General features: G+C 47.4%; 2 protein-coding genes across 3 annotated transcripts; one reads left to right on the top strand and one right to left on the bottom strand.

Annotated features, from left to right (window-relative positions):
- Nucleotides 1-1,291: 1,291 nt before the first annotated feature.
- On the bottom strand, nt 1,292-7,633 carry tbc1d24 (TBC1 domain family, member 24). Of its 2 annotated transcripts, XR_012963759.1 has the most exons (8): nt 7,457-7,633; nt 4,605-5,713; nt 4,021-4,179; nt 3,861-3,924; nt 3,301-3,396; nt 2,307-2,553; nt 1,972-2,213; nt 1,292-1,940 (listed from the first exon to the last, which is right to left on the bottom strand). XR_012963759.1 is itself a non-coding variant. In XM_076152108.1 (7 exons), the coding sequence occupies exons 2-7, from the start codon at nt 5,594-5,596 to the stop codon at nt 2,059-2,061; spliced, it is 1,713 nt and encodes a 570-aa protein (XP_076008223.1). In that variant the 5' UTR covers nt 5,597-5,713; nt 7,457-7,633; the 3' UTR covers nt 1,292-2,058. The 2 variants fall into 2 exon arrangements, 1 of the variants encoding a protein (XP_076008223.1); XM_076152108.1 differs by having other exon boundaries at nt 1,292-2,213.
- Nucleotides 7,634-10,361: 2,728 nt separating this feature from the next.
- Nucleotides 10,362-21,354, top strand: LOC143002122 (alpha-1,6-mannosylglycoprotein 6-beta-N-acetylglucosaminyltransferase B-like). Its single transcript, XM_076152072.1, has 17 exons — nt 10,362-10,387; nt 11,024-11,139; nt 13,901-14,030; nt 14,148-14,308; nt 15,799-15,863; nt 16,055-16,228; nt 16,321-16,488; nt 16,598-16,767; nt 16,849-16,980; nt 17,055-17,188; nt 18,249-18,361; nt 18,472-18,633; nt 18,731-18,877; nt 18,964-19,080; nt 19,175-19,249; nt 19,381-19,541; nt 20,327-21,354. The coding sequence occupies exons 1-17, from the start codon at nt 10,362-10,364 to the stop codon at nt 20,523-20,525; spliced, it is 2,250 nt and encodes a 749-aa protein (XP_076008187.1). The 3' UTR covers nt 20,526-21,354.
- The last annotated feature ends 2,905 nt before the right edge of the window (nt 21,355-24,259 follow it).

Raw genomic sequence — 24,259 nt, 5'->3', positions numbered from 1 at the left:
ACTCTGAGTAACATCGACCCTGGAGCTAATTAGAGGAAGTGACTGTAACCTCAAACACAACCCAATAATACTCTGGACATCATCTTCTTCAAACAGGGATTGGATCCAGTATGAATACGGTTTCTGTTTGTCTTGATTTGTCATTGTAGGCGACCTTATTCTGAATGTTAAAGAGTCAAAATAATCACACAAACAGATTGATAAGAGGCATGAAGAGCAGAGAACCTCCTCCTCCTCCTCCTCATCAACCACAAACCATAATCTGTGAGCCAAAACAATACCTAACAGGTCCTCCTTGGTCCCATGTTAATCCCCCGTCTACAACTCCTCGTTGTCTTAAGTGGTGGGGGGCTGGGCAGGGACAGACACGACTCAGCGTAGGGTAAAACGCCTAAGCATCTTACTGCTCCAGGCTGGAAAGCGTGGTTTTCAGGAGACGCGCCCCACCAACACCTAAAGGAGAAGCTATAAATAGCCGTGCATGTGCGATAAGCTGAGTGTGAATCCTGAATGAACAACAGTCTCAGCAAGATGGAGCCAAAGCAGAGACGACTCCACCGCTTTGCTCCTGGAGATGCATTAGGCCGAACCACACCTACTCACGGCCGATCATTACATCTATTAACTAGAATGAATGGAACCTTGCCATGCAGCTTAGTTATATTTAGAAAGGCCCGTAGGATCCATCTGTTAATACATCTTACTCATTTCAACACAATATTTTCCAGTCATGCAGTTTGCAGTCAGAAGCTTCCACAGGCCAGACACAAGACATCCAATCGGAAAATAGACATGTGTGTGTGCATGAAGAAGAAGCATGCATGACTAATCCAGCAGTCACACATGCGTTAGACCCAAATATGTCATTTACACGACTGATAGTTCAATGTTTGCAATCTATGTCTCTACTGTGCTTGGGACGCAGCAGAACGCTAACAAGATGGTGATTAGTAGTTTGGATTCACTGTCAGCTGACTAAAAAAGAGGCATCTGGCACAGATCTGTGACAAAGTGTAGAGAAATGTAACCCTTTGTTGGCAGGAGCGGAGATGTGCAGGAGAAAAAAAGGAGCCAGGCAACAAAACAGTCACTTGCTCAACTGAATATGTATTGTTAAGCGTTTTCACATGTAAGTACAGAAGATACTGTTATTTGTTTTGATATTTCACTGGAACACATTCTGTTACATACAGATCAGTACAGACTTCAGTACTGGATCACACCAGAGAACCTTTAGGCCTTAAGGGCACAATTTATGACTTTTTTTGTGGATGTTTTGTTAAGACAGAGGACGGAAATGTCAAAATGCAGAGACGAGCACCTGTAAACCCACAAACACCTCACGAGTTCAAGGTTTCACATGACCAAAACACTCACTGACCTTATGAAGGAAGCTTCTCACAACCACAAATGAAACTGCTGCTCAAAGATACGGTGGAAAATGACGACACAAATCACATTCATCACCAATATTCACACACGTTGACCTCAATAACTTGGTTCTCCCCACTTTGTACGAGAAGTGCTTAAAAATACACACAACAGGGCTTCATTCAAACCCTGACAGTGTGACTCAGAGTAACTTCATATCTTACACATCTCACTGTCAAGGTCCAACATTTAAGATTAACACTTTTCACCAAATTAATACTTTACACATATATTACCGTAAACCTCAACCCCTCCCCCCTCAAGGATTTGCCTTTTATTAACAGCTACACTTAAAGTTTGGGAACAGCATGAACACAAACACCTCACCGATGAGCTGCGTGTTAGATGAGCAGATCCTTTCACATAGAACAAGAACAGCAACACATGATTAACATAAAAACATCACAGTCTCCTTCATATTTTGAAATGTGGGTAATTGCATTAATAAGTAAAAAAAATAAAGATCCACAGGTCAATGTTATAGGATGGATGTGACTTTGCTTGCATATCTGTTGGTTTGCCCTCAAACACTTTGGTGGCCATGTGTCTGCCTCAGTGTGATACAGTGTTACACTTTCTTTATGCATTTGTAGGGATGTGTGTGTGTGTGTGCGTGTGCGTGTGTCATTATGAGGCCATGGCGTCTATGAATCCCCACACTTCCAGCAGAGCCACCTGGAAGTTCTCTGCACACAGCGGCGGGTTGTCGAAGGTGGTGCAGCGCTCAGAGCGCCCGTGGTTCAGCTCAGAGTCGATGTAGAGCGCGTTGCCTTCGCCTCCCCCTGAACAAACGAGAGAGGAAAGAGTTGATGAAGGGGGATGAAGAAGCCGGAGACGGTACGCTCACACAGTGCGCCTGAACTTCACCCACTCACCCACTATGATGGAGTCAAAGGTGCCGGCCATGAACATGGACGTATTCTTGGAGTTGAGGTTGAAGTGGCGGGCGGAGAGGAAGGGCGACAGGTCTCCGGCGGCCTTCTCTGGCTGCTGCAGGGTGTTGCCGTTGGAGGTTTGGCCCTCTGAGGTGGCGGCGTCCTCCTGGCCCTGGGGTTTGATGGAGGAAGCCAGCTCAGGGTGGCGGATCACCACCCACTCGTAACGCTCCATCTCTGGCTTCAGCTGATAAGAGACACAAAGCAGTGACGGATGAAGCCATACCATCGTCATGGGTTACACACAAAATAACACACTATACTATATTCACAAAGTCCAAAGTGTGGCTTGAAATTAAAAGAGATTCCTGCAAATTCATGTTTTAAAAAGGAATGTACACCCTTCAATTCCTTTCTCTTCCCTTTGGTTATCTTTGGAGAAACACAACGGGTCCTGTCTGTCTCGGTTTCCTCTGGTGTCAGATGAGGGCCTGCTCAGATACTATTGTACTCAGACGATCAGGTTACAGGAGTTTCCGATCTGTGTGTGCTTAACTATGTCTGTGTGCGTGCGTGTGCGTGTGTGTGCGATGACGTTTGCTGGTAAGCAGGCTGAAACGGCTCACAGCTGAAAATCAACACAGATAGCCGAGTTAATAATTGATCGGGAGGGCGTCAGACGCTCCAATGCTCTGAGATCTGAACCTCCATGCTGCAGCGCTACCAGCTGATGAAGCGGACGTGTGACTTCTGTTTCTGTAGAGGAAGAAACAGACGCGGCCATGGTGACTTCTGGCCTGCTGGCTCTGCTTTTCACAATGCAGCTTAAGAGGCAGAAAGAAGCCGATCACGCTGTCACGAAGATCAAGTGGACTAAGAGAGCGGATGGTTCCCTCTGGTGGCCGTACTGAGGTACTGCTGAAACACTGTCTGACCTAAAAAGCCTCGAGAGTTACATTGAAAAATAAAAACAAACCACAGAGACAAAACTAACCCTGAACACAAAGCACTCGCCCGTCCCAAAGAAGCTGAGTTTGTTGCCGTCTCGCTTTCGTTCCTCCCAGTCTGTGGACAGGAAGGCCCCACACACCTGAAACAAAGCGCTGTGTATCAGAAAAAAGACTTGTGCCATGTTTGACACTCTGAGAGAAAGCTACATGTCTGTGCCAGTGTCCTTGTTTAGCACTAGGACCCAGTGACACCTGGGTAAAGCTGCACTCTGACAGGAAATGAGACTGTGGAGTTCAGACTGCAGGCAATAACAATAACAAGTTTTGCTGACAGGCCCAAAGGACATTATTATAGTTTATTATGCAGTCTTTTATTGTTGTTGAGGAATTTAAAGTGTGTTAACTGTTCTGTTCTGTTATCTCACTCTTGCACAGACATGTCAAAAACGTTTCCTGTGTGTGTGTGTGTGTGTGTGTGTGTGTGTGTGTGTGTGTGTGTGTGTGTGTGTGTGTGTGTGTGTGTGTGTGTGTGTGTGTGTGTTCGTGTGTGTTCGTGTGTGTGTGTGTGTGTGTGTGTGTGTGTGTGTGTGTGTGTGCTGTTTACATCGCCATCTGTGGTCCGAAGGAGGAGCAGCGTGGGCTCGTATCCTTCACAATGGGAATAGAATCTAGGGAGAATAGAGTTATTATTGTGACTTACACTTGAAAGCGAGGCCAGGCTATCAGAGCTGAGGACGCTGTGTATGAGACAGGAAGCAGCGTACCTGTTCAGACTGCAGCCGTGGTTAGAAGTGGTGAAGAGGAGCTGAGGTTGGCACAGGGCAAAGCGCTCTGGGATCCAGGACCAGATGTCCCGCATCTCTTTGGCACTGACGATCTCAGAGGAGAAAGTGTCGGGGTTAAGTGCCAGCTGCACGTTCCGCCTGGGGACGCCCGGGAGAGACGGAGACAGGAAGACATGGAGCAGGAGAGGGAGAGGGCAATTATAGTTTAGTTAATGATGGACACAAACAACAAAGTGCATGATCCTATTTGCTACAAGACTTAATGAGAATGATTCATGAAAATAGGTTTTGAATGAAGAGAAACACCTTCAACCCACCTACGACTGTAAAAGAACCAAAGGCAGTGAACACAGGAGTGGAGATGAGATAGAAGATGATTGATGGACATGTGACAAACACCAACACAAAGGAAAGAAGAAGAAAATGTGAGACGAGGAGGCGAAGGCAACTCAGAGGCATCCCCAAGGCACAAAACAGGAAAGACCAGATGATGACACAAATGAAGTCGCTAAGCAAATAAGTGAACATCAACAAGGACAATGCTTCACTGAAACGGATCATACCGCTTCTGTTTGACGGTGATCCCCTTCTGCTGCAGCGACTTTTCGTTGGTGAGCTGCAGCAGGGTGATCTCCTTGCGGCTGAACAGGCGGATGGAGAAGGCTTTCTCCAGCAGCTTGTCAGGTGTGACGGTGGAGGCGATGCCGGTGACGAAAGCCTTAATGTCCCGCCTGACTTTCCCCGAGTCCTGCTGCTGCTGCTGCTGTTCCCCCTTCGCCCCCTGGCCTCCTTGCTTATGCTTGCGATAGAACTTAAGCAAGGCCAGAGCCACACGGTAGAGAACCTTGTAGCCCTCCACCAGGAAGATATCCATGACCCGGGCCACGTGACTGAAGGGCAGATCGCCCAGCACCCACTGCTGCCAGTCTGAGTAGACCTCCAGGACGTCCTGGGCTGTGGCCACGATCAGCTTGTGGGCAGGTGCACAGTACTTGTTGGCCAAGTCCCCGAAAGTCATGCAGCCGGACTCGTAGGCCAGGTAAGTCTGATCCAGCAGCCGTTTGCCCGGCTCGTTGCAGGCCAGCATGCGGCTGACGTGCTCGAAACACTGAGCCTCGTCCACGCTGAAGTGCAGGAGCAGCGAGGTGACGGCGGGCAGAGACGGGCAGTGGGAGATGTCGGGGAACTGTCCCGCCATGCAGTTGATGACTTGATGGACGGAGGCCACCGCTTCGGCCTTCAGGCAGTACGGCGGCACAGGGTTCCCATCCACAAAGTCTGGGAGGGGGATTTTGGAGGAGGGCTTCTTAGTGGCTGCACTTCCCATGATGTCACGATACACCTCTGCATCCGGCGTGACTGTGCGGCAGGGAATGGCTTTGATGAGCTGCTGGTAAACTTGTGCTCTCAGTTTGTGGTTCTTGGCCCAGTAGCCCTGCCGTGCCATCAGCTTGAACTCTTTCAGCTCCTTACAGTCCACTTTGTTGGGCCCGCTGTTCTTGCCCTGCTCCCCCATCTGGCTCCAGTCAACAAAGCCATATTCTTCCTCCGCCATGGTGCTGGAGACTTCCTGAACTGTAGGGACGAGAGGAGGGACGCTCTGCCGTATGACCGACCTTCTGTCCTCCACACAGCTGATTATTAAGCTGCTTCTCTTAGCTGCCCATGATCACTGGAACAAAGGAGGATAAAAGAAACAGATGAGCGCAAATGACAGAGCCGTCTCAAGTTGCTTTAGATTCTAATTCAAACTGTCAGGCAGTAACGGAACAATTCACTCCTTTCAGCACAGAAATTGATTTCAAAATCTAATCTCTCAACCCCACAGAGCTCCGTCTTTGTTTGATTCTCACAAACCCGTGTTTCTATGACGATGAGATCAATCATCAGCATGTTTATCCGTGTTGTGACTCAAATTTCTTGACCCGATGTCCAGCCTCTAAAACAATCTAAATCTAATTCACTTAAAGCTTTGAGATGTGACCTAAGCATGAACTCAAACATCTACAACATGGGAAATAGAAAAGCTTAGCGTGACTTCATGAATCTGCCTTAGTCACACCTAATGACACATCAACGTCACAGATGAGCTTTGATGGAGGAATATGTATTGTTGGTGGACTAGTTTGACACTGTTCCCTTCACTTAGGTTACATCAAAGACACATGTCCAAAGATCACATGCAATATAAACTGAAAACAGCTGTCACATGGAGATGCATGTCCAAAGATCACTCGCAATAAACAGCCGTCACAATCATCTGATCACTTAAAGGGGCCACAATAAACAATCCACTCCCACACACACGTCAACATTTTCATATTAGATCTAAAAAGTAGCTTGGCCTCTAAGCCTTGTTATTCACACTCAGCATGTAAGCTTCAGTCTGCACAATCAGGCTCAGCTGTCAACTAACTGCTCAGTCCCTCAGGCTCTGGGGCGCTACATGAAGCTGGAGGCTATTTAACTCATCGACAAGAATCCCATCACAAAAGGTGTGATGCACAAGGAACAATAATAAGGACTGGGAGGCTGATGAATCTGTTGCCATGCCGACAGGTCACAGCATCCTGCTACCCACACTTCAAGCCTAGTTAACATACAGTACATACTACACAGGCATTTAGATCCAATGCTCTCCATACTGGAACTAACACACTTCTTAATTTATTCACAGGATTCATATCTGTGTCCCACATCAAAACATCCATTACCAGCGCACAGTGTTTGTATTGGACCTTTGTTCCTAGTTATGTCTAACTAGTCTAACTAGTCACACTGGGCTACGTCACTCATTAGATGCCACAGCAGGACCAATGACAGTTGCGTTCAACTAATATGCAATAAAAACAAACAAACGTCTCTTCTGACACCAGTTAACACGGTCACACGTTGTGTCCATACACTTATAATTGTGTCCGAGCAAACTGATGTCAAGATTTGTTACAATGTCATTACGACACCGGGGGCGGTATTCGTTAGTAGCTTTAAAGTAGCGTCCTTTTAGCGGGAGTAACTGTACGGCTCCCATTCACGCTTACAGAGTTAGCTAGCTGACGGTAGCTAGTGGGAAGCCGCGGGGCAGCTAACGTCAAGCAAACCGGGCAAAGACGCCGCCAAGGAAACGTGAAGACAGACCCGAAACTAGGCAAATGTTGACAGACGCCATGTTTATCTTCTTAACAAATGTTCGCTACCGTAGCTCGCTAAATCGTAACTAGCTTAGCATTAGTGACACCGACCGCAAACCTAATTGGGTCCGCAGGAGGAGAAGAGTTTGTTGATGTGGAGAGATTTCAGCTGCAGACACGCTACACCTGACTGCGGGAGGAGGTTTACGTTTAATGCATAAAACAAGAATAAATAACGCAAACAGACAAAGATAAATAAGTAAATAAACGCAGGGTGCACCTACCTGGATGCCAAATGTGTTGAGATATGCAGCAAAAGCGTTCATGTTCAGCTGCTAGTGCTCTGCGCATGCGTAGTGGTCCCACTCCCCCGTGACGGCAGAGAGGCGCTCAGGTGGGAGGGAGCGACACAGAGCAGCAAGACAGAGCGTTTACAGAGCGAATACAGAGCTTTTCCCGGGGATAGAGCTTCTGTTCTCACCGCATGAGGAAGAATGAACCGTCTGATCAAAAACGCAGCTCTTATCTGAACCCTCTCCACCAATCACAACACTTTTCCTATAATGGAAACTACTCACACCCCCTTAGAAAAAAAGGACATGCCTATAATTTGAATTAAAAATCAGGCAGATGATTCTGGATTCTGGAAGATTCGACCATTTCAGCTGTTGTTTTCACTCAGAAACTAGACGTGTTTGTAGTTTCCAAGAGGAATGATGTAATAGGAGTCCATATGCATCCATATGTTCAAGGAAAACATTAAAAACATTCCTGTTATTGATTTGTCTTGCAGATGTCCAGTCGTGCTCAACTGAAGCGAGGGTCCCGACTGAGAGGGGACAGGAAGTGCCCCACGTCCCTACCCGGGGCAACAAACGCCGCTTTGTCCAACGACTCAAAGTCACCGCCAACACACAAGCTCGCAGCACATGACTGTTATTAGAGGTAATCAGATTGCAGGATCATCATTGCCTTCGAAAACATCTCAGGGTAACATGTTGTTCTGCCTCTTGTCTCTCTAGCCTCTCTAGCCTCTCTAGCCTTTCTAGCTGTCTTCTTGCTGATGTCTTCATGTCGGAGGCCTCTAACCTCCACCAGTCACATTTATTCATGTAATGTGCTGTGAAAAGAAAAATGCAAATGTTTTTCACAGGCAAAATGGCAAAAAACAGACAGGATTCACTTTGACCTGCTTGTGCTAATCTATTAGGCACAGTTCTACGCAGGAAAGCAAGCAACTGTCCTGTCACATGAGCTGTGTGGCGAGGAGGCACAATGAGCTAACATTTACAAACAAACATTAGGAAAAATCATGCAAACATAGACAAACATAGGCAAATGTAGACAAATGTAGACAGGCGTTTTTAAAGAAAAGAACGATGCTTAAGGGTGTGTGCAGGCCACGGTGTGTCCACGTGAACGAGAAAGGCGGGAGAGAGAGAGAGAGAGAGAGAGAGAGAGAGGGCAGATGGGAAAGCCAGTAAGCCTTTAGGTCCTTGCTGGGAGGTTTATGCTCATCAGCTCATCAAATCCTTTCTCTGCCTGATATAACCAACACACACACGAACACACACCCCTCCTCCCCACACACACACGCACTGTTACAGTTCCTCTATTCCACTGCTCTGTACCTACACACACTTACAATGTGCAGCTCCCAGATGGGAACGCGTGAAGCTGCTTGATTATGGAACGCAGGGCTGCAGAGAAAGAGTCTTTCTGAATACACACAGGACATATAGACACAATGCAGAGCCGATAACCAAACATGTTTCGCCTACAGGTGTTTTTCTTCTAAACTGTGTACAGGTTCTTATTCAAAGGCAAACTTCCTAAATGAAGGCCTTTCCTTTTGTTTCTTTGCTGTGAAGAATATTGTGGAAAAGTTCATTTATCTCAGTAATTCAATTCAAAAAGGCAAACTCCCATATATTATAGATTCATTACACACAAAGTGAAATATTTCCAGCCTTTATTTGTTTTAATGTTGATGATTCTGGCTTACAGCTTCATGGAAACCCCAAACTCAGTCTCTCAGGAACTTTGAATGTTGTGATAAAGTTCAGTCCTGTATCCTCAGGGTGTCACACTCTAATCAGCTCATTCACTCAAATCACCTGCTGAGTCAGTCTGGTTCAGTCACACACACACTCATGGGGAAGACCACCAGATTGTAATTGATTGAGATGCATCTGTATATAAGACAGCAGGGTTTGGGGCCTCCTCTCCACTGAGGAGCCAAACAGGCCACCAAAGGCTTCACACTTTCTAATTGTTACCTAAAAAACCTAAATATATTTAACTGCAAGTTGGGTTTGATTTCATACAGCTGGGTTTTACTGTAACTTCATTAAATATATATGATCCATCCATGATGTGATGTGTTGGTCCATGTTTCTACTACAGTTCCTACTGGAGTATATTGTCTATATTATGCCATTCAATCCCAAATGTTTGCACAGTTTGAGCCGTGTAAATGGACTCCCTGCTCGATTGTTTGTCATTCACAACCAAAGCTTAAGTCCAGCCAGCAGGACTGAAAGAAACTGTGTCACCCAATAGCGTGGGCTCCATTGTATCTGTGAAAGGCTCAAGCCGTACTCCGCGTATTGTTTTCTTTATAGGGGAGTCAGGTTACCTTGGCAACCACGGGATGCCTACCCATAGGCCCTGAGGCAGAGAAAAGAGACGGCGAGAGAAGGAGGGAAAGAGAGCAAAAGAGACAAAAAAGGAGGCAAGATGCTTCCCATTCCCAACTTTCTTTGCTTTTCTTTGGCTCGGGTGAAAGCAAGGCCGATGGTCGCCGTTTGGGCTGGGATGAAAACTCGAGGAGGTGAGGATGTGTGTGTGTGGGAGGGTATCTGTGTGTTGTCTGAGCTGTTGAGACATCTTTGTAAGTGAAACAAAACAGGCTTTGTTTTTGTTCTATTAGCCTAATGAATGGCTTGATAACAAACACAGGCCGGCTACAGCCAAACAGCTCTGTGGCTATTAAAGCACAGATACAAATACAGTAATGACTTAAGAAGGCTTAAAGAGGCTTTATTGGTGCCATCAAAGTGGGAACTATGACCGGCCGTTTGCAGCTTACAGAGGAACAGTGAATCATTGCCGTACGTCTGTCGTACTGACTTTGCACGTTCTCCGCTTTGACAGTGAGACCCTGCCTCAGCCTGTAGACGGAGGGCCATGGGTCTGGCACTACGACCACGCAGGTAAGTCACAGTCTGAGTAGATTAGAGCCAAAGCAAGATGGAGGGAAAAGTACAACAAAATGTGCACATCATCATCTCACACATCACATCTCTGCAGCATCCAAGGGTCTGAGTGTGTCCTGCAGTGAGGCCGTCATCTTCCCAGATCTCTCTCTCTCTCTCTCTCTCTCTCTCTCTCTCTGTCCCCAGTCAAACCGAAACTCCGAGCTTATACGGCCAAACACACACGCTCATCACGCTTCAGACATATTCGTCTGGACACACCAGGGTGTTTACTTGTTCTCCACATTCTTTCATTGTGCTCGGTGGAAGTCAGATTCAGGCTTTAACGTGTTATTGCATCAGTTCCGCCGTTAAATTTCAACTCCATTAAGTTAAAAGGAGATTTAACTGCTTTGGTATGACTCAAATTACCAAAATGTGACCCTTTTTATGTTGTGTACGCTATCAGGCCAATAAACATACCATGGAATTAAAACAACGACAGAGCTGGAGTCCCTCGTGTTGCATTCACTGACTCGCAACAAAGGAATACAGCTTAAAAACGTCCTGACCTGCAGTTATCATTCCTACATTTGTGGTTTGCTTGAGTATTCTAACACCTTTCTGTGTTTCTGTGTGTTTGGTGCCCTCTAGCGGTTGCTTGGTGCTCTGCCTGTGTGTGTCAGTGTTGACCATGATGCTGCAGAACCTCTGGGTGCCCCTCGAGATGAGCAGGGATGAGACTGCTGGGAGGTCACCAGAGGAACAGGGTAACACGCACACACCCACACACACACACACACACACACACACACACACACACACACACACACTGGTCTGGATATTTGTCAGGTGAAACATACAAAGATACGTCCCGGGTGTCCTTGTAGTTCCATTCTGTCTCTCAGCTCACACAACCACAGCTCTGAGTGAGGGAGACAGCGATTCCAAACAAAGCAACTCTGAAGAAAACATCCAAAATAAATGAGATTATGGATCAAATTCCTCCCCGTTTGCAGCGATGATGTCCCGTCACAAAGCATTTAGGGGGAAATGTAGCTTTTTTCCATGTGAGGTTGCTGCAATTTCCATTTGTAAACTCTGTATACTCTGCAGAAGAATGGCCTGAGCCTGCAGGCGATCAGACCTGATATGACTGTTATGACTGCTGTTATATGACTGTTTCCCCAGTGTTGTACACACTTTGTGGTGGGTCCCTCAGTGCGCCTGACAGTTGTGGGTTGGATTCAATTGTCTGACTAAACTGTTTTCCTTTCATGGGGCAGAGGACCCAGGTTGTTTGGGTGAAGGCCTTCTCTCTGGTTTACAGGAGGAGAAACATTTTTGTCAACAATCTCCGCTTTTTTGTCAAATCAGCATTCTTTCTTACACACCCAATGAATAAATTAGCATTTTTCCCGGCGCCATGCCCAGACCAGAAGTGCGTGCTATTCTTAGACCTCATCAGGGACATTTCTGTAAGCCACAATGGCATTTGAGGTATTTGAAGAAGGTCTGGATGGAACTTAACAACGTCTACAGTATTTCCACCCTTGCCTTAAAGCTTTGTTGTGAGTTTTCATACCGTAAAACAGGAATAAACCTCATGAATATGATCTAAAACTCTGCATAAGATTTGATCCCACAGTCCATCAGCCTCCAAAGGGGGAGGGTGTGAGTCAGACTGGTTGATCTGAAGACAGTGACCATCACAAACAAACAGACATCTATGGTGAAAGATAAAGCCTTCAATGAAAACAGTTTAAAAAAGTAACCCTGGAGGATGAATTCTTTTAAAATCTAAACATCCTTATCCATTCCTCCAACAATATCAGAAACATACCAGGAAAAGCTAAGTGGTCCATGTTGCCCACCAGCTCATTTAAGCCACAGACCCTTAAGTGCTCTGTGTGTGTTTGAGGGACCCACCACAAGCTGTATACAACAGATCCACCCAGCGGTCATTGTGTTGGAAAAAGCACCACAGGGTGGGAAGGGTGGGGGCGTGTGTGTGTGTGTGGGGGGGAGCTGTTGAGTTGACCCGGCAAAATTTACCACCAAACTCCAAACATCCATCTTAAAGTGACATTTTGTATCAGGTTCGACCTTAAATGGTTGCTTTTTGTGCCTTAAACTTGACTTGAATCCGATGCTGTCTTGATGTTTCGTTGACAATGATGATTTGCATGGCAGGAAAGCGAATATGGATTGAAAACATACAAGCAAAGCGCCTGTATTGGACAGTTTCTACATAAACTAAGAGCTGGAACTATATGCTGAATGATTTATGCTTACTCTTATTTTCTATGTGGTCGTTTTCATCGGAGATTGTGCAGGAACAAACCGTGTAACACATTTTATGATACACCTGATATATTAAAGTTTACACAAGCGGCGGTGTCGTGCTCTGGTCATGTCACCTTCTCTGCCTTCCATTCATCTCTCACTCACGGCCCCCCAGCCTGTGCAAGCACTGATACACTGACGGTCAGCTGAGCAAACAGAGATCAAGTGACATCATCCCCGTGTGTGTGTGTGTGTGTGTGTGTGTGTGTGTGTGTGTGTGTGTTTGACCGATCACCGTATATCACTCCCCAACTCTGCCAATATTCCCCCTCGACCCTCCAATCTCCTCTCCCGCTGTTAAAAACAACCAAACTCAATATAAAAACATTCAATATTCTTCATTGGGTGCCAGCTCAGCTCTTATGACACGCTTGCTTATATGCTTTGCAAGCGTTTGGATCAAGGCGTCCTTGATCTGCCCCCTCAAACAGCCCTTTAAGCCTCACCAGCAGACCTTTTAAAGCACACATTCGCTGTTTTTACAAGTTATATTATGTCTGGCAGCCAGAAAATCACACTACACCGCTGAACTGAGCGCTCACAGGGACGACTACTCCTCCGTATCAACCTGTGCACCGGGCGGAATGTGGGACTCTGCGACCTGTACTTGTTGTTGTTGTTGTTGTGTGTTACCGTTATAAAAGTAAGTGTGGTGCCTCTGAAAAGCATGAAGCATCAGTTTTGCGCGAGTACGTCATGAAATTTGGCCTTAAATTCCCTTTTCTACAACCTATGATGTCATCAGTGTGAGGTCAGACCCACCTTTAGCCACTAAGGTGTCTATGTCAACATTCACAAAACATTAAGCATGTGTGTGTGCGCGTGGTGTGTGTGTGTGTGTGTGTGTGTGTGTGTGGGCCCTTTCTGTAACCACAAAGCCATGTGAGATGACTGCACAGCTCCAGTTACGCTTACAGTAATATTGACCTGTCAGACACGATGACTCATTACCGTCTTTATCTGTCATAAAGTTGTAGAATATGGAAAGAACACACATCACCCTGATCTCTGCTGCGCTTGAAAGAGATCAAGTTAAGAAAATAACGTTATATAACTAATGTTTCACGAAACGTTGAACAAGATTTGTTCCTTTGGGAAAGGATCCATCGATGATGTAATGGGCTGTGGGGTTTACCTTTGCTGGCTGTGAATTATTGTTGGTGATGTAGATTTAATTTGCGGCAGGTCAACGCGGTCGCGGCTCTCGCAGGCTGGCTCTGCAGATGCAGGCTTTGAGCATGCAGGTGCAGAGGCTGAACCGAGAGAGGGACGCCACCCAGCTGACCAGAGACGACCTCAGCCTGATGCTGCAGAGGTACACAGCAGCACCCGAGCTCAGATCAGACACAGCTGGAGATCTGACAGTGAAGACGACATGGTGGAGTTGTTTGTCCTGAATGATTCACGTGTTTGTGTTTGTTTGTTGTCTCAGTCTTCGACAAGACCAGCAAGGTTTGGCTAGCTTGGTGGAGAGGGAGCTGAAGAGAATGTCCCAGAGGCTTGACCAGCTTAGTCATCATCCTCAACATCATCTTCGTCAGCACCACCAGTCACACACGCCGCGACCTCACACTGACCCCAGCCTGCACACAGGTAAAGCTCAGCCGTGTCCTAATCTAACTGCACTTTGGACAGTAAAGTCAGGAGAAATTCACGTTTCTTCCAGTGATAACATGTCTTTACATCGCAGCCACGCTGGCTACACACACCGGCTACACACACCGGCTACACACACTCTCCCCCGTCACGCTGCCAGGTTCAATAACCGGCCAACTGCATTGCCTCTCGGTGGTTAACTGCAGTGGCTGCGTGTTATTCCAAGGCAAACGCACGGTTCACCGCCTCAGTAGAGGTTAACCACACAGTGAAATTAACAAGCAGCGATGATGGAGAGTGTGAATGGGGGGGGAAGTGGGGAGGGAGGGGTTAAAGGGCGGCGGGGGTGCAGGTGGTTATGGGGGATGAAGTCCTTGAATAGAAGTTTAACAGGTCTCCACGGTGCCGCCGCCGATCATCTGCAGAGGAGGGAAACGCTTTACAACGACCCTCCTGAGAGGTGTCAGGTGAGAGTCGGGTTACGCACACCTGGGGTTGGCACGCAAGTGACCGTGTGTGTGTGTGTGTGTGTGTGTGTGTGTGTGAGAGAGAGAGTCACGGTGATGAGTCGTTGAGTGGTTGCGTGCTTATTTCTCTTTCTGAAAAAGGGAATTCATAAAGCCTGGGGCCACACAGACACTACTCCATGCATACAGTATGTGGGCACACACACACACACACACACACACACACACACACACACACAGCACGTATATACACACGCCACCCGCATACACACAGACACACTTCCTTCTCAGCAGCCTACTTGCCCTCAGCCCTCTCCTGTCGCATTACCTCACACCCATAAAGTACGTCTGGATTACCCAGGAGCCCTTTCACCAGCTTGTCTGCTCACACTGGTGTTTTTGCAGAGGGGGCACTTCCCCCCCTCCTCCCTCTCCCCCCCTCCGTCCCTCTCGCTGCGCTCCTGCAGCACATCAACCTTTTAAAGCCTTCACACCGCGGCTACGGCTTCGACTTTCTTATCTTTTTTTTCTCCCCTCTCTCCCATTTTTACTAGGTTGTTATACACAGTTAAGGATTGTGTGTTTTGGCAGCGGCTGACGTTGTAAATGAGACTGTTTTGTAGCAGGCAGGTGGGTCAGGTGTGTGTGTGTGTGTGTGTGTGTGTGTGTATGAATGCACTGTATATGCATGTGTGTGTGTTCATTCCAGTTGATTGACATTGGCTGGAGATGGTGGGGGGGCTTACGGGAAAAGGGCCTCTCAGAAGAACACACTGCCTTTAGTCTGAGGCCTCCTACACACACGGCAACACTATACGTGGCGCTGATGGCTGCTATTCATCGTGCACCTTTCAGTTGAGAGGTTGTATATTAAAGTTATTATCCGGCGTTCTTCATTACACACAGCGAGCCGGCTTCGTCCACAACGTCCCCTTCTGTGTTCAAAGCCAGGATTGTGCAGTAGTGATGCGTTCAATAACATAAAGAGCAACTGTGTGATGTCTGATATCTCACCCAAAGGACCCAGAGAGGAGTGTGAGGTGCCCGTGGATCCTGTGTTTCCTGTGTGTGCCGAGAAGGTGGAGGTGAGAAAGTGGGACAATGGCTCTGCTAGGGTTGGAATAGTGGGCAAAAACTCATTCAATCAGCTTTAAATGGTTTGACTTCATTTATTTAGAGACATTGAGACAGTCCTCTCTCTCTCTCTCTCTCTCTCTCTCACTCTCTCCCTCTCTCCCTGCCCGTCACTCACTCTGTCATCGTTCTCCGTTCACAGTTCCTGCAGGCCCGTTGGCGGTCAGACCCCTGCTATGCCTTTTATGGGGTGGATGGGACCACCTGTTCTATATTGACTTACCTCAGCCAAATAGAGGACTTTTGTGCCCCCCGTTCTGGAGGAAACCACTCCGGCCCTGCGTGGCACCAGAGATCTCCTTCCTACACAGAAACGGTACCTTCATGAAACCTTGTTACACTGAGTATCCATTACTGGGTGTGTGTGTGTTTTACTGTGATCGCGTTTCATTAAATGTGTGTGTACAGGCTCAGATTGGTGCCACTCTGAGGCCGCTGTACGAGGCGTTCAGCAGGAACAGCGGCCCTGCAATCAAGTTCATGCAGTCCAGGGTGGAGAGGATGTCGGAGCGCTGGATCCAGGCCGGCCGGACGATGAAGCTGAGTGAAAACAAGACACCCACGCCCCAGATGAGGGTATAACCGCTTCATACTGAGCACCGTGTAGCTTTGCCTAGATTTGCAAGGGTACTACATCTATATTTTAAGGTGGTAGTGTGGAGATACTCAGTTTGGGATCTTCCAGGTGCTGCTTTATCCCGGAGCCTTGGCTGGAAGTGTGGGCCAGCATTTTGAGGCCATGGTGGAGAGAGGGGGTCCTCTAGGGGAGCTGGTCCAGTGGGCTGACCTCGGTGCCTGCCTCACCATCCTCGGGCACAATCTCACCCTCACCACGTCTCAGCAGCGCCTCCACAGGTAACAAACATCCACTGCATGAAGCACAGAACGGAATGGAAGATACTGTAAACCATTGGCTGAAGGATCATTGCGTTCCAGCCTGATAGGTGCCGTCCCCGGCCGAGGCAGCTGCCCGATCCAGAGACCCCTGACCTTTGACCTCATCTATACAGACTACCACGGCCTGGCTCACCTCCAAGGAGCCATGGGACTGGCCTTCCAGCACTACCAGTATGACAGCACACTACACTAGACACACTTTTAAGACATAGTATGATGTTAACTTTGCACTTCTGTCATTCTAGGTGTCGTTTCAGAATCCTGGACTCATTTGGCACTGAGCCGGCGTTTAACCTGGGGAGTTACGCTCACAGCCGGGGTTATAAAACTCTGTGGGGCAGCTGGGGTCTCCAACCGCTGCAGTACATGACCATGTTCCGTAAGTGTGTGTAACTGTGCAATGATGGGACTGTGGTAACACGCCCGTATGATCACACACACACACACACCAGTGAGTCAGTGTCTCTGTGAGATGACAGCTGGGAGACTGTCAAACAGACAAATGGACCCACAGCCTCACACACACACTCTGAGCGTCCTCGCAGTGAGAGGATTGATAGCTGAGGTTAAATAAACCGGGTGCCCAGACAGAGTTTTCATTCCAACACCTCACGCCCTGTCATCTGTCCCACCCTGCCGGGAGACGGGGACGAGCTGGAAGTGCCTGACTGGAGGGCCGCTCTTCCCTCAGCCTGGAAAGCTGTTTATTTATCCTGCCGGGGGGGGGGGGGGGGGGGGGGGGGGGGGAGAGAGAGATGGCTGTAATCCGATGACAGGTTGGGGTAAGAAAAGGACGGGAAGAGGAGGAAGGAAAGCAAAGGATAAAGAAGAAACAAAGGGAGGAGAAGTGTGGGTGGGTGTTGACTGCTTCTGGGTTTGAAGAGCAGAGAGGAAGCTGGTCTGAGTGAAGGTTTTACCCCAAACAGAGGAACAGACGAAGAGGCAGACGTGTAAACAGGCGGGCGGGCGAGCCAGGAAAGAGAACTGAAACCAAGAAACAGAAACAAACTCCATTACAGAGTCCGTCTCTCTTTGTGCCGATCCTGACCGTTGTGTATTGTGATCTCAAGTGTAATAGACACACAATCTCAAGTGTAATAGACACATACACACACACACACACACACACACACACACACACACACACACACACACACACACGGATCTTTGACACATTCCTGTATCTCCTAAGTAAATACTCATCTCTCACACCTTCTCCAGGGTCGGGGTCGGGGGTGCAGCAGGGTGGCAGCAGCCTATCCAAACAGCCCGTTTCCTGTTTCCTTCAACAGCTGATTCATGTGTTTTTCATCTTTGGCTCGCGGAAATATTTGATGTTTCTATTCCAGCTGTTGTTCACCTGCGTTCTTTAGTCCCTCTTGTCTGTAATCTCCATCCAAAAGCAACATTTGAAACTTTTTCCACACGCTTTCTTGCAGCTCACACTCCTGATAACTCCTTCCTGGGCTTTGTGACTGAGCAGATGGAGTCAGACGCTCAGGAGAAAGAGAGGATAGCAGTGATGTACGGCAAGCAGGACTACATGTGGCAGGTGATTAAGGAAATAGGCCACATTGTCCCTTTTTTAATGAAGTGGGCAAACATTTCAAATTTGTCAATCTGTTCTGTGTGTGTGCGTGTGTGTGTGTGTTTGTGCACCAGGGTAAATCTGGCTACGTGGAGGCGATCGGCGAGGAGCTGGAGACCCACGCCACCGTCTACCAGCCGCCAGGAGGACAAACCGCCACCAGTCTGCCCGGCTTCGTCATCAACCACGGCCTGCTGACTCAGCAGAGCTTCCTGCGACTCCTCCGCAGAGCCAAGGTGGGACGAGATGCCAGACCAAAGCTCTGATGTAGAAGTTGTGTGTGATCAAAATGTGTGTATCAAAGTGTCTGCTCCGTGTGTGTGTGTGTCTCAGGTGTTTGTGGGGCTCGGTTTCCCCTACGAGGGTCCGGCTCCCGTTGAAGCCATCGCTCTGGGCTGCGTCTTCCTCCAGCCACGGTTTGACCCACCACACTCCTCAGACAACAATGACTTCTACAAAGGCAAACCCACCACAAGACAGGTAGGAGACAGACAAACAGCTAAACAGATAAAGGACGCCTGTGAACACGTCCTCTAAGTTCAGGCAGGGGTCTGGTCTCTCCCCAGATCTCCTCTCAGCACCCGTACGCCCAGGACTTCATCGGTAAACCCTACGTTTGGACTGTGGACGTGACCAACAGGTCTGATGTACGAGAGGCAGTCAGGGCCATTCTACGCACAGAGGTCCAATTCTACCATTGCACACCTACACACACACACACATAAACTGAAACACACACATTTGGAATGGAAAGAAAGTGTTTATGTGCTTTTGCAGGTGAAGCCTTTCACCCCTCGAGAGTTCACCTGTGAGGGAATGCTGGAGAGGGTTCACACGTACATCAATCACCAGGTACACACACACACACACACACACACACAGGACTGGAACCCAGAATAACACCATCACCAAAACATGAACACAAAACAAGTGGAAGTATCTTTTCAAAGCTTAATCTGCATATTTACTCCGATTTCTTCTAGACATTTTGCAGTAACTCCTCCTCTACCTGGCCACCAGTCGCCGCTCTGAGAGCTCATCTGGCTCCTCTGGGTCAGACGTGTGTGAGTGTGTGTCGGAGGTCGTCGCTGGTGTGTGAGCCTGCTCTGTTTCACCACCTCAACAGCCCTGCTGCCTTCTCCAGGTGAGAGGTCAGCAGAGATCCACTACTGTAGTCAAGCATGTTAGAGCCTGACTCATACTGGACCTTTAAAGGCGACAATTATATCAACAGGAAATAACTCTATATCAGTCAGGCTGCACACTATATTCATGATTGCAGCTGAGAAAGTCCAGAAATCAAACTGAACATGCAGATCAGACCACATTTAAACAGTTAAACTGTTGAGAAGGTGAGAATTGATTAACGGCTCAAGTAATGTGTTGACACCTGGTAACCCTGACATCATGAGTGTTTCTCTTAAGGGGGAACTTTAACAGTGAAGAGGAGAGAGTGCTTAGAGAGGTGTTTTGCTCCACCTTAAACACCCAGGCATCAGGCTTACCAGGTGTCGACACTTTACTGATGACCCAGACCTTTATGCTCTGGACCTGATTGGCTGCTTTCTCACCTTTTTTGAGGCAGTTTTACTATTTAAGTGCGAGTCAAGCCTCATGCTCTGTTTGATGACCAGAAATGAGGCTCATGAGTTCTGTTCACCTCACAATAACACAGAGTACACACAGCTATCTTTTCTTTTTATTCACATTCTTTTTTAGTTGAAGAAAGCATTTGACATGACAATGATCATGCAGATATGAGACATGTTGGGGAATGTTATGCACAGAGGGAGAAAAGAAAAACAGGAAAAAGGGAAACATTAATGAGAACAGGGATAAATGATACACATGTGAATGAATGTGTTTCCATTTTTAACCACTTATTGCTGATAGACACACTCCATATATTCCCCTCTCTCCATTCTGCAGACTTGGGTTGGATTGCTCCAGCATGACAGAGGAAGTCAACCACCTGTTTCCTGCCTACAACCCTTGGGGTCGGCGCTGTGGCCTTCAGCAGGAGCCTCTGCTGTTTAGCTGTGCCGGCTCTGACCCGTCCCACCGCAGACTGTGTCCCTGCAGGGCTCACCTGCCGGGACAGGTGGCGCTGTGCCCCGACTGCCAGTGAGAGGCGCTGTTTTAAGCACTCAGGCAAAATAGCAGGGAATATGACCAAGAAAGTCGTATGCAATACATAAACACACGGGTGCAAATCAGAGTTTGGTTTAATGGAATATAAAGGGGGCAGATTTTGTGTCGTATGCACAATTTCATTATCAGATACGACTTCTGTTTTTCCTCAAGGATTTAAAGAAACAAATCCATGGAAAAAAGCTATTTAAAAGTCAGTTAATACTCAGGAAAATGTCTTTGTATAAGTACTTGAAACACTGTGGTGATCTTTATTACAAAAATCCACTTTGATCAAAAACGGCTGCTTAAAAAGAGAAAGAAAATCATTGAAGCAAAGCCCATGCATGCTACAATGCTAACTAGCCGGCTGAGGCTTGTTTGTATGACTACTTGTAGAAGTTGTAAATGAGTTTTGAGTGATTTAAAATTGCTCTGAGGTGAGTATTTGAACAAAATAACTCAAAGTTGAGACATGCCAACAGTATTACACTCTTAAGGAGTTCGTAGGGATCCAAACCGTTGCTAATGCAAATTCGCTGGAAATCTTCTTTGGCGCCATTCAGCAATCTGCCATGATGTCATTCTTTCTGTTGTAGCATTCCACAAGAAGGCACAATCAATAAAATCCAATAAACCAGATATGAGAACTCGCTAAACGCGGGCTAGCATGATGTAAACAAACGTGGCGCAGCTACAAATATGGCCGATTGGCGGCAGAACGAGAATCCCAGGCCCTATAATCTCTGAACGGAGGCAAAACCACTTTAAAGGGAATGCCTTTGAAGCTGTCACGGCGTGTAGCTATACTTAAATAAATAAAACTAGATGGCTTTCACTTCATTACATTTAGCTCGGGCCGTTGGCACCGGCGTCTCCGAAGCAATTTCCGTTCCTCCTGCTAGCCATCACGGGTGTGCACCAAACCCCAGAGTAATCACTCAAATTGGACTACAGAGCCATGGAAAGTGCATTAGGCTTCTATATTAGAATGTTTAATACATATCTAATCACTCATTTGCTTGGTAATGTATCACGCTGGGCAACGTTGCGTGGAATTACTACCCATGTATCTCTCCAACCCGTAGCCAGCTCCAAATATTAGCCCGGGCCCTGGGAGGAGGCGGGGTGGGCAGCTTGCGACAGCCTAAGTGATGAGGGTCATTATCCGAGTGAATCATGGATAACCTCTGGATGCCTTTGGGAGCTCACACACTCATATGATCGTGATTATACCGTCAAACAAACCCCAGCAGTTCCTAACCTTTTTTTTTTTCCACGGCAAACGCCCCCTCAAAGTCGTCGCTGTTTAAAATCTGTTACCCCCCACCGGTGCAGGCGAGGCCACGATGTTTGTGTTTCAATCACATATCCTGTGTCACTCCGACCAGAACGTCACGGAAGGCAGGATTAATGATGTTTTCCCGAGTTGTTTTACTAGACATTACACGAAAAAATGATTTGATGTGACTCATTGTGCCCGGAGGTTTTTGCAGTTTTTCTCCCAATATTATTCCATGACTGCCTGGTGACCCGCAGATTTTGACATCACACAGGGAGACGTAGGTTACAGGCTGGAGCGTTTCCCTTTCAGACGCCTCAGAGGGTCGCGCAGGCTTATCCCATCATCTCCGCCTGCAAAACAGCCCGTGAGAGAAACAAATGATAACACGTTCCAGCCGAAACTACAGCCTGTTAACTGTTGTGTAAGTGATGGGGTGCCGGACTTACACGGCGCAGCTGTTGGCAAAGATGGCTCCGAGAAATGGCGACAACTTCACTGGATGGATAGCAAAGCTTTTCTTGGAAGAGAGGCACTGGTGAATTGTACTTGGCAGAGAAAGAAAGACCCTTTCCGCCCCGATACACTCCATGTGACCTGAGCGTGTCACTCAGGGATCCGGCTCGCTCACCGCCGCGACGACAGGCCTGGTCGACGGTGTGATTGACTCGTAAATGGCTGTGAAACGGCGCATGAAAACACCACTTGTGATGACTTTGGTGGTTTTAGTTGAATTCATTTGGCGCCGTCAAACTCGACTTTCGCTTGATTAGCGCAACTGTCCAAAGATGATGGAAACGAGCTCGTGTTTGTGTCGAGGAGCTGTTTGGCCTGAAGGAAAATAAAAGTCGCCTTGGACTCGGAGGGAATTCTCTGAAACAAAATGTTGGAAAATGATGTGTCATTATTTGGATGAGTCAGGCTAATTCATATCAGTTACATGTGTTATGGCGTTTTAAAGCTGTCACTCACCTCCCGAGGGGCCGATAGCACAGAGTTCACGCTGAGGGTTCAAAAACAACACAGCGCTGCATACATACATACATACATACATATACATGGAGCAAGTGTGTAACTGGAGACAAAGGGTTTTAGTGTTCAACTGGATCCTGGCATGCAAACCTGTCCACACGTCTGTCAGGAATGGTTTTGGCGATGTGCTTTGATGTGGATCATCTGGCTTCTTTTCTTGGGATAATTGCTGGAAATCAGTTTTGTGCCTAAAGTTCCACGTCAAAGCTCAATCAAGATCAGTAGTCCAACTGTCTTAGTTCAATACTGGGCTTAAACTCTGTTTAATGCTGTCAGGCCTCTGCTGTGTTTATTAGTGATCATTTCCCGGCAGATTTTTTCCTGTGAATGTGTGTGGGGTTCTGAATCATTCCCCCCACACGGCTTGAAAGGCTTAACTTCTATTGCTAATGGAGCAGAATGGAGCGTAGAGAAACCAAATAGTGTTTCTTTCTTCAGGAATGGTAATTTGTAAAAGTTGTTTAAAGTCCCTACAAACTTGATGCATTATTGGCTTCACTGAGGCGGATCAAAGTGGGTCGGGATGAGACAAGCTGGTGGGTGACAGAGTGGGACAGACGTGACTAAAGTGCTGAATCAAACCCAGAATCAAACCCATTGTGGTTGAGCACGCTGAGTCACCGAGCACAACAAGCTGACGAGACTCCAACACAAACTACATTTAAACAGAGTCAGATTCAGACAGATGAATAAAATCACAGAGCCTTTAAAAGCTTTTTCATCCACCAATGATTTGCTTGAGGAAGAGGCAACCGGTGTGCAAAGCTTAAAGGGTACAAGTATCTGTGGGTCATCAGCTGATTGGTGGATTGGCAACAGGTGTAATGAATTCGGGTTAACGAAAGAGCACACCTGGTGCGTTCACATCATACATCAGCCAATCACAGACAGGGATACTTATTTTGGCTTCCAAATGTTTCACAGAGAAGAAGACATCAAAAAAAAATGTGACTCTAGTGAGTTGTCCTTTTTAAAGTGATTTCACAGAGACAAGAGTTGAGGGTTGGATTGTAATCTCTGGGACCTGGGCAGCTGTACAGGTGTGTGATCCGTCTTCATCCGTCTGACTCCAAACGGTAAGAAAATAAGGCATGATTGATGGAGGAGAGCAGAGAAACCAGAGGAAACGGGAACCTGTCGGGGTCGGGGTCGGGGCCAGTGGCCGTGGAACGTTCACGCTCCAGTAGAGCTTCAATAATGTTTATCTGAGCGCTTTTTAATTTTACACGTGAGGGGGAACTCCTGTAGCCGCACAGGGAGTCTGTGTGTGTGTGTGTGTGTGTGTGTGTGTGTGTGTGTGTGTGTGTGTGTGTGTGTGTGTGTGTGTGTGTGTGTGTGTGTGTGTGTGTGTGTGTGTGTGTGTGTGTGCTTTAATGGTGCACTGGGGAGGGGGGAGTGAAACCTCTCTGCTGCTTTAA

The sequence above is a fragment of the Genypterus blacodes genome, unplaced genomic scaffold (genome assembly GCF_046128005.1).
Source record: "Genypterus blacodes isolate CSIRO-AG114 ecotype Tasmania unplaced genomic scaffold, CSIRO-AGI_Gbla_v1 ptg000055l_1, whole genome shotgun sequence".
In the NCBI taxonomy this organism is placed as follows: Eukaryota; Metazoa; Chordata; class Actinopteri; order Ophidiiformes; family Ophidiidae; genus Genypterus; species Genypterus blacodes.
The sequence above is the reverse complement of the archived record's forward strand: the minus strand, read 5'-3'. Positions and strand labels throughout refer to the sequence as shown.